General features: G+C 42.8%; 1 protein-coding gene across 4 annotated transcripts in view; it reads right to left on the bottom strand.

Annotated features, from left to right (window-relative positions):
• Positions 1–7054: 7054 nt before the first annotated feature.
• Positions 7055–13312, bottom strand: part of VDAC1 (voltage dependent anion channel 1) — a 584928-nt gene continuing 578670 nt past the window's right edge. For all 4 annotated transcript variants that reach the window (XR_012242902.1, XM_073620778.1, XM_073620777.1 and 1 more), the window contains one exon: positions 7055–7983. Coding sequence is in view for 3 of the 4 variants with exons in the window: in XM_073620779.1 (XP_073476880.1) it covers positions 7892–7983 (92 nt within the window). In the remaining variant the exon portion in view is untranslated. The remainder of the gene's footprint in view (positions 7984–13312) is intronic.

Below are 13312 nucleotides of genomic sequence, written 5' to 3' on the forward strand. Positions count from 1 at the left end.
CAAAAATTTAGACCTTTTTTGAGGACAGTGATCTCATCAAGGGAAAGTTTGTAAGATGAAAGGTTGATTATATTTAGATCGTTCAATTCCTGTTCTTGACCAACAGCTGGGGTGGTTAGAGTGCTATCTGTGTATATGTATTGAGATTGGGTTGAACACCCATCAAGATCTTTTCTAAAAAAGATGGATCATTACAGATAGTGTCCAGTGAAACGAGGGTTGAGGGGTTAGGTTGGGAAGTGGTTTCCCTTATCGAGATGTGTGTATTGGTTTGTGTATTGGGTGCTTTCATAGTTGACTCATGTGTAGGTGTGGGGGAATTAGTTTTTTTTAGGGATATCAAGGGTTCGTTTTTTCGCCTGTTGTCCCTCATTGGGATCACCGCGAAATGTGCGTTTGGTGCTTTGCCCCATATTTGGTTTGTGAAGAAATTGAGCGTGAGGTTGGGGTAGATTGGAAGTGGATTGTGAGGGAGTCGCTTGGTGTCCCTGGTGTTGGTAGTTTTTGTTTTGATTGGATCTATTTTGGATCCATTTATATGCCTTCCCATCTCTGAAGGCATTCCTGTCCCGAGTAAGTTTTTGTTGAGGATATGTAATGGCTATAAATAATTTGGTAGTAGATACCACTCCCCTTCTCTAGATCGGCAATTTCTTTCTGTGCACTTTTTAATATTATTAGGATTCCTATTTTTGAAAACTTCTATCTATTCTACAACCTTGCTCCTATCTTATTACTCTTACAATTACTAGGTAGAATGACAAATTTTACAGGTGATGAGTGGGAAACACTTATGGAGGGGTACTTAAAAGATTTCGGAGACAAAGAATCCATTGACTCTGAAATATCCTCACTATTCTCCAGACTTTCTAAAATCTTAGAGAAAAAATCATTACTCTATTTGCATGTCAGATCCTTCCAGGATTACATCAAAGAGGACATCAACCCCATAGGATTACGAGTCCAGATCTTCCCTACCTTGGATGGCCTGGACTCGGAATTCAAAATTAAATGGGAAAAAGCTCTGCGGGCGTGTTCACAAAGCCTGATGGAAATTCTGATTGACGAGTACAGGAAAAGATCTATTACTCTAGATACAGACATTATAACTTTATGTAACAAATTACAACAGTTCAAAACCCAGAGACCCATTACCAATAAGGAGGACAGACTCAAAATACATCTAGAAACTTTTAACAAAGACATACTTATAAAGAAACAACAAAAACTTACTCAGGACAGGAATGCCTTCAGAGATGGGAAGGCATATAAATGGATCCAAAATAGATCCAATCAAAACAAAAACTACCAACACCAGGGACACCAAGCCACTCCCTCACAATCCACTTCCAATCTACCCCAACCTCACGCTCAAATTCTTCACAAACCAAATAAGGGGCAAAGCACCAAACGCACATTTCGCGGTGATCCCAATGAGGGACAACAGGCAAAAAACTAACCCTTGATATCCCTAAAAAAACTAATTCCCTCACACCTACACATGAGTCAACTATGAAAGCACCCAATACACAAACCAATACGCACATCCCAATAAGGGAAACCACTTCCCAACCTAACCCCTCAACCATCATTTCACTGGACACTATCTCTAATGATCCATCTTTTTTAGAAAAAGATCTTGATGGGTGTTCAACCCACACAACCCAATCTCAATACATATACACAGATAGCACTCTAACCACCCCAGCTGTTGGTCAAGAACAGGAATTGAACGATCTAAATATAATCAACCTTTCATCTTACAAACTTTCCCTTGATGAGATCACTGTCCTCAAAAAAGGTCTAAATTTTTGCCCCAACCAGAATTTGGATAAATTTGAGATCTATAAGGATCTTCAACTTTTTATACGGAAATTGATTTAAAAAAAACTCTACCACAGACAGGAAGGGTCGAATGATCTAACCCCACAAGAAAACCAGGCACTAAACCAACTGGTGTCTCGCCTCGATGTAAATGAGATCGATCGTTCCCAGATTTTAGAGTCAATCGAAACATCTAGCGTACCCCCTAGGATAAATAAATCCACATTAAAGAAGAAATCAGACTTTTGTCCGACACCTAGTATCCATCCGAATGCGGCAGCCTTTCTCAAACTAGTTGACAAAGAACTAGATTAAAAATTCATACTAGACTCCCCAACAATCTAACTAAAAGAAAAAGAGCAGCACTCAAAACACTTTCGAATAACATTTAGAATACAATAAAAGCTGCAGATAAGGGTGGGAATATCGTTGTACTCAACAATGATGATTACATTAAGATGTGCAATAAAATATTAAATAACTTAGAATGGTATCGCTGGATACCGGCAAGTGTTGTCAAAAAATACAATCAGGACTTCTATGCATTGGTAGACACGGCGTATTCGATTATCACTAAATCTTTATGGGAATTCATCAGGAACAACTTCCCCCGTACACCGGTTTTTTATTCACTACCAAAAGTCCATAAAGACACCAAACCCCCCCCCCGGAAGACCAATTATTTCCGGTGTAGGGGCGATTAGTGAGAACGCCAGCAAATTAGTAGACGAAGTTCTAAAACCATTTGTTTTATCCTTACCTTCCTTTGTCAAGGATACATTGCACTTTTTGCAAATTATTGACAAATTGGAAATTCCTGAACATGCACTATTTGTGACAATAGATGTCGAATCCCTTTATAGTTCCATCCGTCACGAGAAAGGCGTAGCAGCTATTAAACACATTCTTCGTACAGCTAGTGATGTAGACCCCACTTATGGAGAGTTTATCATCTCATTGCTAGAATTCATTCTCAGGCATAATGTTTTTACCTTCAATGGCTCCCACTACCTCCAGGTGCAGGGGGTTGCGATGGGGACATGTTGTGCCCCATCGTATGCCAACCTGTACCTGGGGGAGTGGGAGGCCATGTTCTTGGGTGATGAAAGTTTATAGATGTACACGGACCACATACTTGGGTGGTACCGGTACATCGATGACCTCTTCATTATATGGGATGGATCGACTGATCTTCTCCAACAATGCCTTTTGAGGATGAACGTAATGAATTCAACCTAAACTTTATGATGTCATTTGATAAGCATTGCTTCACATTTTTGGATGTGGAGGTCTACAGAGGAGAGGGAGGGACTATTATGAGTAAACTTTACAGAAAACCTACCGCGAGTAACGCAATCCTACATGCCACCAGCTTCCATCCTAAACCCCTCCTTGATTCAATTCCGTATAGCCAGTACCTTAGGGTGAGACGTAATTGTTCCAACGATGACACCTTTAGAATTGAGGCAAATAAATTACGTGACAGATTATTATTACGGGGCTAGTCTCATGCCTCACCTAAACGGTCCTTCAAGAAAGCCCTTATGCAGTCGAGAAACTAGCTACTTCATTCTGAGAAAGCTAACAAAACAGGTAAAAATGATACCAATACTATTAGAATCATTACAAAATATAATAATCAAGATAGACAAGTCAGGAACATTGTAGAAATATACTGGCATATGCTACAGTGTGATCCAACACTGGGACCGTTTGTCCCTCCCAGACCTCTCTTCACCTTCAAATGAACCACCTCTCTGAGAGATAAAATCACCACTAGTGAATTCAAGGGGGAAGCAGGTAAATCCCACTGTAGATATAAGGGAACTTTTAGATGTGGGGATTGCAACTACTGTAAATACATGCTTACAGACAAAAACCCGACCCTCCCGAACGGCCAGACTTTCCATCCTAAACACTTCGCTAACTGTAAAACCTGCGGAGTAATCTATATGCTCGTATGTGAGTGTACATGCTTCAATATTGGAAAAACGAAAACGGAGTTTGAGGAGAGCATATAGACACATACTGGGCATGAAAACTTGTGACCCCGACCTCCCACTTGGGAGACATACCACAATAGTGCATGATGACAAATTCCCGAAGATAAAATGTCTCATTTTGGACCGTGTGCACCCTGGGTCCAGGGGGAGCGATTGGAACAAGACAATTGGAATCCCGCTGGATATACAATTTAAGGGCTACTCAACCCCCGGACTTAAATGAAACTATATGGTTTAAGCCTTTTCTTGAAGGTTTCTCTGCAGGTGGTAGGGAGCAGTGACTTCTACTGCTAGTCCTGTGCCCCCCCCCCATTCATGGTTTTTTGAACAGAACAAAAAAAAACCCCCTTCCCCACCTGAAACTCGGACGCATAGATGTAGTCTCTATATCTATCTCCTCGTAGCTGACAGCTGTATCTCTATCTACTACCATATGTTGTGGGGGGTAACTAGAAGAAACTTCTGATATATATGATTAATTAACCATCAATAGCTATAGAAATATTGCTAGAATCTTCTTGGATACTATAGAGACCCCGGGTCTGTTGGGGAATGCCTATATTAGTGTCGACACTGTTACATATGATACCAGCTAAATGTTTCCAACTATGCACCTTTTTGGTAGCATCTTATAATATGTGCCACTTTGTGCTATCAAGTTGTCATAATGCCAGGATAACCAATCCTGCTTACAGATATATAAACTATCTATCTGGCACTAATGCCCCAACATCCTACTAAGACCTCTCCCACCTCTAATCATGACATATAGCTATGCTCTCTGCAATCTATCTTAGATGCAGATTATGTATGCTTGCTCAGCTCAAGTATTTTCTTTCTACAATTTATGTCCGATGAACAACTCTGGGACGTAATTGCTATGTACAATCTAACCTTATTACCTGTCATCTCAGCCCATATAATAATTCTCAGTTAGATGGATTATCAATTTAAGGGTAAAAAAAACCCCCTTTCCCCCTTCTTTTTCTCTCTCCCCCCTATACCCTACTTGCACTCATATTCTATTTTTTGATGCCATCTATTTATTGAATGTGCGATTTCACCTTGTAAAATACTGTTTGTCAACAGCGACTTCCTGTTATTTGTGGTAGTTCTTTAATATTTTGAACTTGGTGTGCTGCTGTGCCTCCATTCTACACTATATTAACTTTTTATTTGCGACCTGCAGCTCGCCCGGCACACAAAGCCGCCTGAGCTCTTCTAGCTCATGGCAGCGCTATGTGAGGTTACAGTGTGTTCTACACTGTCCTCCATCTTGCGAACCCGGCGGACATGCACAGTCCGCTGGGGAAGCTGGACGTGTCGGCGGGTGGAGTGGGCGTGGCCACGTTCCGACGTGGATGCATGCGCGGTGGAGACTCGGCGGCGATCGCTCCACCCGGGGGGCCATCCATGGCGTGCCTGCCCCTCCTCCGCCATAGATAGTCAGCTGTTGCTCATTGCATCAGCAGCTGATTGGCGGGGAGGGCTTCTTATACCTGGACACTGCTCACACCGAGCGACCATTGCAGTCTGCAGGACGCTGTCGGCCTGAGCAGATGTCCAAGTGTCTTATGTGCAAAGTAAGTGATACTCCATTACCATTATCTAATCTAGGCCTTTTGCTACACACTTTAAGGACAAATGTTAATGTCATTCCACCCTCTATATCTGTACCTGTTATGTGATAAGGCATTACCTACCACTGAATGGCTTGATTTGCCTTTTTTCCTTTTTCTTCAAAAACAACAATGTCCCCCCTATTTATGTAATCTAGTTAAGAAACTTTCACCCCTATTGTTTTATTTTTGTTTTCCGGGTTGATTGGCCTGATTGGCCAATCACACTATACACCATTTTCTCTTTTACTGCATTTATTTACCTAATGGTACTCCTACACTCCTTTTCCTTTTTTATTATTAATCCTAGCCATTCAAGACATATCAAGCCTTACCAGTTACCCTCTATATATCCTTTTGAACCTTCTACGGCAGCCCTATCAGGTATGGTTTACCTCTACTATTTAAAAATATTTTCTTTCATTTTACTATGTTCATTCACAGTCCCTGATCTGCCATTACATATCCACATTATTACATTTTGCAGGACCCGCCTTCGGCCTCAGTGGAGCTTCAGGTTTTGAACCCCTTTGTGCCCTCCATTCTTGGGCTTTTCTTCAATTTTTGAGGAATTAAACTACTTACCTACATCTATACCTAATAAATTCTTCATTGCTATGCATGAAGTAACAATATCCTGAATACGCTAACTAACCTCTACCTACCACAATCAGGAATACGTTGGATAGACAGACAGTGTCAGTGCCTTTGTTTTTAATCGTTTTGGAATGCTAAGTCAGCTTACACAGTGCCAATGTAAGTAAAAAGTATAGTATGTATTTATGTCCCTTTGGTTTTGTGTATTCACATGCTTACCATCCTTTTGTCAATACATTGTCTTTAATTTAGAAATCTCTTTAAACCTTTATCCACCCCTGAGGAAGGAGGCTAAATAACTCCGAAACGCGTCGGAGGCAAGTACATTGGTACCAACATCTTATATGTGTACAAGTGCATGAGTTGCATTCCTTACAATGTTTGCTATATTGTTCATTGTTTTTATTATGCTTTGAAATAAACTACTGTTTATATATTATATATTCTCCTTACGTTTCTTCAATAGCCAGTGCGGCTCTTCTGCTTGATTCTGAGCGTGGGTGGAACTTTGTGCACCGGAATTGTGTACACACGATCGGAATTTACGAGAATAGATTTTGTTGTTGGAAAATTTGAGATACAGATCTCAAATTTGGTGTGCCGGAAATTTCAATGGAAAATGTCCGATGGAGCCTACACATGGTCGGAATTTCCGACAACAAGCTCCCATCGAACATTTTCCGTCAGAAAATCCTATCGTGTGTACGGGGCATAACTGTGTATTTACCATTTCCACAATACACCATCACATCTATTGATTGAAATGCATTTTTCCCTCTCTATAGGCACGGTTTGAATGAAAATCAAATATGTTGAAAAAGTTAATTCCAATAGAGCTTACATACTTTTTCACACGGTTGTAACAATAAAAATGCCAAAAAAATTGCTTTTACAATTTCTGTATGTATAATAACTGCTACATTTTCATTGCTGCAGGACAGAAATACTTTGCACAAAGGTGTAAAATATTTATCTGAAGAGGCAGTTCCACTGGTTCAATAAACACTCAGATATATTATTCCTTTTATTTGTGAAATAAAATATACATTAGATATTTTTTAGTTTTATTTCAGTGGATGTTGCAAACAGCATATCAGGGGAGTCTAGCTTCACAAAATGGAAAAAAAACACATGGACACTGCTAAAAAATACATTTAACACATGTAAAACTGTGGAGGAAATAAAACACAGTTTTGGTGAAAATGTTTACAGATAACATTAATGTGAGGACTTGAACATCTCTTCAAGCTCTGTCAAGCTTTCCTGTAGAGTGTTACCTGTTCTTTCCTGACGAAAGAACAGGTCTTGCCAATAACATTCTCGCTTTCCTTTTGAAGTAGGTAAAACATGAATGGGAGACTGTTACTGGTACTATGGGCTACTAGAACACTTCTTCCTTTTAATTTAACTTTAACTTGTTTGCGCATTTAGGGTAAGAATTACTTCAAAACCATTAAATACCTTTTGTATATTTAGGATGCTTGACAAAGCTATGGTGAGCTCATATCTGGACTGAATCTAATAATCTAAAAATATCCATATACGTGTGTTTCTTAATATATTAACTACTCTGTTAAAAAAGTTGATACCTTTCTGTCTAGTAAGCACTGTATAAATGAGCAGCTATTAAATATTCCAAACTTATTCTGGAATAGACATGTCTTTTTTTCTCTTATTCCAACAGTTTGACTTTAAAGCTTAGTTTTTTTTGTTTCTGTAGAAACACTTGTTATTGATACAGAAGTTAGTTTGCATCCAGGACACAAAACATTACAAAGGGATACTAGATTCTTAGGATATCTATGCTGTAGAACATCTGGATAAAGAGCTTGTGTGGAGTGAGATGGGCTATGCTTCAAATTCCAGTCCAAGGCCCAGTTTGTGACCTCCTGCATTGATGTTCTTGCCATCCAATAAGGTAGATAAAGTTAATTTGATACCTGAAAAACAAATAACCAATTTATCAATAATGTCACATATTCTCCTGCTTTATCTCAATAATATATTTACATTTATCTCAATAATATCACTCATTCTTTAAGCTTTATTAAAAGTGAATTTTTTAAAATGTAAATTTTTTTTTTTATAATTGGCTAGAGTAAGCCCATGACCTATTTAATGTCAGGTCACCTGAGTCCAGGTGACAGATGCACCCTGTTGGGTTCTGGGGTGCACTGCAAGGTAGTGGACCCTACGGCTGACTGCTACGGCTGGAGCTCTAGGTGATAGAGGAGAGCAGGTACTCTGTAGTACCAACACGGATGACACTGGTAGCTAAAGCATGAGATTTCCCAGGGCACGGACTCTAAGAGCCAGCGGGTGTTCACCAGAGGCTCCCAGTGGTGGGGATAGATTTAGCTGCAGTCTGGCTCCATTTTGCGACCCCTAGGGCCTTCCAGCTCATGCTCACGGTAGACGACAGGGAGGTAGAGGAGACTGCGACAACAAAGCATAGTCAGGAGATAGCCAAAGGTCGGGGCAAAAAGCAGGTAAGAATAGTCAAGAACAAGCCAAGATCGGTAACTGGAACCAGACGTAGAACACACAGCAAGTAGCACACGGAAGCCAGACACACAATATTGATCAGCAGGGCTGGCTTTCAGTGCACAGGTTAATACAGAGTTCCCTGATAGCGGCTGAGGTGGAGCCATGCTTTGAGAGATTACTTAAGCAGCCAGAGAGTGGATGGCCTCTTAAGCTGAACACACAGAGAGGTAAGCTGACAGACAAACATTACTGCATATCCATGACAGTACCCCCCCTTACAAGGCCCGAGCCCCCCCTCCCCCGCCTGGGCTCAGGCTTAGAGGGAAACTTCATATGAAACCTCAACAGACAAGGTGCAAAGACCTCAGATCCAATCTCCTTCCAATGAACGAGGTACTGAAGAATGCCTCCACGGAGCCAAGAATCCAGAATTTGACTAACCTTGTACTCCTGAGAGACCGGGGCCACGGTAGGGAGAGGACCAGAGAACTTAGAGTTAGAGATTTTGAGGCTTTTAGGAATCTGGAGTTTGAAACAAACTGGATTCTGTTTAGAGGTTATAGTGTACGTACCAATGAATCTTGGGGTAAACTTCAGAGAAGGATCGCGGAGCTTGATGTTCCTCGTGGAGAGCCAGACATTGTCCCCTGGCTGTAGAGAAGACGGTTTACGCCTGCGGTTGTCGGCAAAGCCTTTGAATTTGTCAGCAGCTGCCCGGAGGGAATCATGAACGTCACCCCAAACAGAATTGAAAGAGTCCCGAGCCGTAGCCAAAGCTGGAATATCTGGAGAACAGGTCATGGGAAGAGGGAGTGGGGTGTGTTTTCCATAAACTGTGAATAAAGGTGTCTTCTGCAAACTGGTATTTACGTGATTGTTGTGAGAGAATTCTGCCCACGGGAGTAGAGAGGACCAATCGTCATGATGAGCATAGACTAAGGTGCGAAGAAAGACCTAACTTCTGATTAACCCTCTGTCCATTGGATTGAGGGTGGTAAGATGAGGAAAAATCCAAGACAATATTGAGGGATTTGCCAAAGGCTCTCTAAAAACGAGATGTAAAATGAAAGCCCCTGTAGGAAACAATATGAGAAGCAACCCCATGGAGGCGGAAAATTTCCCAAACAAAAATGGGAACCAAGGCAGGAGCAGAAGGAAGACCAGGAAGAGGAACAAAATGAGCCATTTTGGAGAACCGATTGATTTCAACCCAAATTGCCGTATTATTCTCTGACAGTGGGAGATCGGTGATAAAATCCATGGAAATGTGAGACCAGAGCTCCTTAAAAATGGGCAAGGGCATGAGAAGACCAGCAGGGGCTTGTGTGAAGGATTTAGACTGAGCACAGACATGACAAGCCTTAACTTAGTCTGACATCCGAGCGGAGATTAGACCACCAGTAGTGATGACTGATGAGCAGGAAGGCTCGGAAGAACCCAGCATGACCTGCCACCTTGGAATCATGTCCCCAATGAAGGATCTTAGCTCTTAGCTCAGTGGAGACGAAGGTCTTGTCAGGAAGAATTTTTTACTCCAGGGTGGTAGAATGGGCAACAATGCATGAGGTCAGAATGATCGGCTCAGGTTCAGGGGTGGACTCCTCATCCAAAGTGTCAAATGACCTAGAGCGTGCCAACTGTTGCAGGGACCAGGTTTGAACATAATCATGGAATTGAAACAGGACAAGAAAAAACTCCACCTGGCCTGTCTGGGATTCAGAAGTTTAGCATTCTGTAAGTACTGTAGATTCTTGTGATCAGTAAAAATTGTTATGGAGTGAGGGGAAACCCTCCAAGAGATGACACCACTCCTCTAACTCTAATTTAATTGTGAGAAGTTCCCGATCACCGACAGCATAATTTCTCTCTGCCTGAGAATTTTTTTTTGGAGAAGAACGCATATGGTTGATGTCTCTTCTCAAAGGATTGAAGAAGCACAGCTCCCACGCCCATTGAAGAAGCGTCCACCTCAATAAAAAATGGGTCCCCAGGATTAGGTCTCCTCAAGAAAGGTCCAGAAACAAAGGCCTGTTTCAGGTTGTGAAATGCAGAGACAGCTTCAGGAGGCCAGTCCTTGGCATTCGCACCCTTCTTGGTCAAAGCGATAATGGAAGAGTAATTCCTTATGAACTGCCTATAATAATTTGTGAACTCAAGAAAGCGCTGTGTGGCCTTGAGGCTAGAAGGAAGAGGCAAGTTGGTAATGGCCAAGATCTTTCCAGGATCCATACGAAGACCTGGTACAGCAGATCCCTGAAGATTTCATGGACAAAGTTTTGAAACACAGCTGGGGCATTACACAAACCAAAAAGGCATAACCAGGTATTTGTAATGCCCGTCTATAGTGTTAAATGCGGTTTTCCATTCGTCACCTTCCCGTATCCGAATCAGATTTTATGCACCTCTGAGATCCAACTTGGTGAAAATGGAGGCACCCTTCAACTTGTCGAATAGCTCAGATATTAAGGGTAACAGGTATTGATTTTTGATAGTCACGGCATTTAAACCTCGATAGTTGATGCAGGGTCCCAAGGTACCATCCTTTTTGGCAACAAAAAGGAAGCCTGTGCCAGCAGGCGATGAGGATTTCCGGATGAAACCTCTCTTTAGATTCTCGGTGACATACTCTGACATGGCCTGGGTCTCTGGGATGGACAGAGGGTAGGTACAACCCCTGGTCAGAGTTGCTCCAGGGACAAGGCCAATAGAACAGTCAAAAGACCTGCGGGGAGGAAGCACCTCAGTTTATTTCTTACAGAACACATCCCAGTAACCGCTGTATGCAGTGGGAAGATCAGAAGATACAGATGTGGTAGCAACCGGAAGTTTCCCCTTGGGGGCCACCTTGAGAAGGCAGGACGGGAAACATGATCTGCCCAGAGACCCAATCCACATGTGGAGAGTGGAGCTGTAGCCAAGGAAGGCCCAATACAATGGGGGTAGAGGCTTTGGGTAGAATGACGAAGGATACCCACTCCTGGTGGAGTATCCCTACAGACATTTTAATAGGTAGAGTCTGGAAGCAGATAGGGCCCCCTGGGAGAACAGTGCCATCAATTGCCGAGACTACCAGTGGTGTAGTGATTGGCGAAAGGGTAAGCAGTTCTCCAATCCATAAAATTGCCAGCAGCCCCGGAATCCAGATATGCAAAGATCGATTGAGGAGAAGCGCCTACATGAAGGAACACTGGAAGAAGAATACGAGAAGGTGATGTTTCTGGGTCCAATACCCCACCTTCCAGATGTATTACACCCTGAGTGTTTCCATAGGGAGCAGGAGTCCTGAAAATGATCCTTGCCCCCACAATAGAGGCATGAGCCCATGGCTCTACGCCTAGCACGTTCTACGGGGTTAGCCTGGTCCGGCCCAGCTGCATAGGTTCCTCAGCAAGCAGAAGATGCTCCACGGGATGAAGGGAGAGGAGCATAGACTGGCTAGGGCCCAGGGAGTGTTGGTGTCTTTTTTTTAGGAACCTCTCTTGAAAACAAATGTCGATCTGGTTACACAAGGAAATGACATTGTCCAGAGGAAGGCTCTTGCCGCTAATTCGTCTTTCACTCGGTCAGAGAGGCCATGTAAAAAGGTTTCAACCAGGGCCTCATTGTTCCAGCTTAACTCAGCTGTGAGGATATGAAACTGAAGAGCATATTGTCCCACTGAAGAAGATTCTTGGCGAAGACGTAAAAGGGCACTGGCCGCTGAAGAAACCCGAGCTGGCTCCTCGAAGATGTATCGAAAGAGCTTCAAGAAGTCGGACAGGCTGGAAACCACAGGATCATTGTTCTCCCACAGTTTTGAGGCTGGAGGTCAAAATGAATGGTGCATTGGCTGAGGAACCCCCTGCAGACCTTGGAGTCCCCAAAAAAATGGGACGGAGCTGGCAGTTGTAGTGAATGTGTGGCTGCGACTGCGACCGGAATAGGTGCAGCCGCTGATTGTACTTGAGGTTGCTGACTCGGGGTTCCCAATGAGGCCTGAAGCTGCTTGAAGCGGGAAGCCAGATCCTGGAGTCTGATTAGATTCCTGGGTCTCTAGACTGCGGAATATGCCCTGCAATGGATCATCTGCAGGTAGCAGCATGTCATCCTGTCCATGGCTGATAAAACTATCAGGTCATCTGAGTCCAGGTGACCGAGGCACCCTGTTGGCCCCTAGTGGTGGGGATGGATTTAGCTGCAGTCTGGCTCCAGGTTGCGACCCCTAGGGCCTCCCAGCTCACGGTAGACTACAGGGAGGTAGAGAGGAAGCAGTAGACTGCGACAACAAAGGTCGGGGCAACAAGCAGGTAAGGTCAGTCAGGGGATAGCCAAAGGTCGGGGCAACAAGTGGCTAAGGATAGTCAAGAACATGCCAAGATCGGTAACTGGAATCAGACGTAGAACACACAGCAAGTAGCACACAGAAGCCAAGACACACAGTATTTATCAGCAGGGCTAGCTTGCAGTGCACAGGTTAATATAGAGTTCCCTGAAAGGGGCTGGGGTGGAGCCATATTTTGAGGAGAGATTCCTTAAGCAGCCAGGTGAGAGTGGCTGGCCTCTTAAACTAAACACACGGAGAGGTAAGCTGACAGACAAACATTACTGCATATCCACGACATTTAAAAGTTGATAATTGCCAAGAATTCTAAAGTCTTATTGTACAGTGCACCAGGAAGGTATTTACAGCGCTTCACTTTTTCCACATTTTGTTATGTTACAGCCTTATTCCAAAATGGATTAAATTCATTATTTTCCTAAAAAATTCTACAAACAAAACCCCATAATGACAACGTGAAAGAA

Source organism: Aquarana catesbeiana, linkage group LG03 (genome assembly GCF_042186555.1).
Source record: "Aquarana catesbeiana isolate 2022-GZ linkage group LG03, ASM4218655v1, whole genome shotgun sequence".
NCBI lineage: Eukaryota > Metazoa > Chordata > Amphibia > Anura > Ranidae > Aquarana > Aquarana catesbeiana.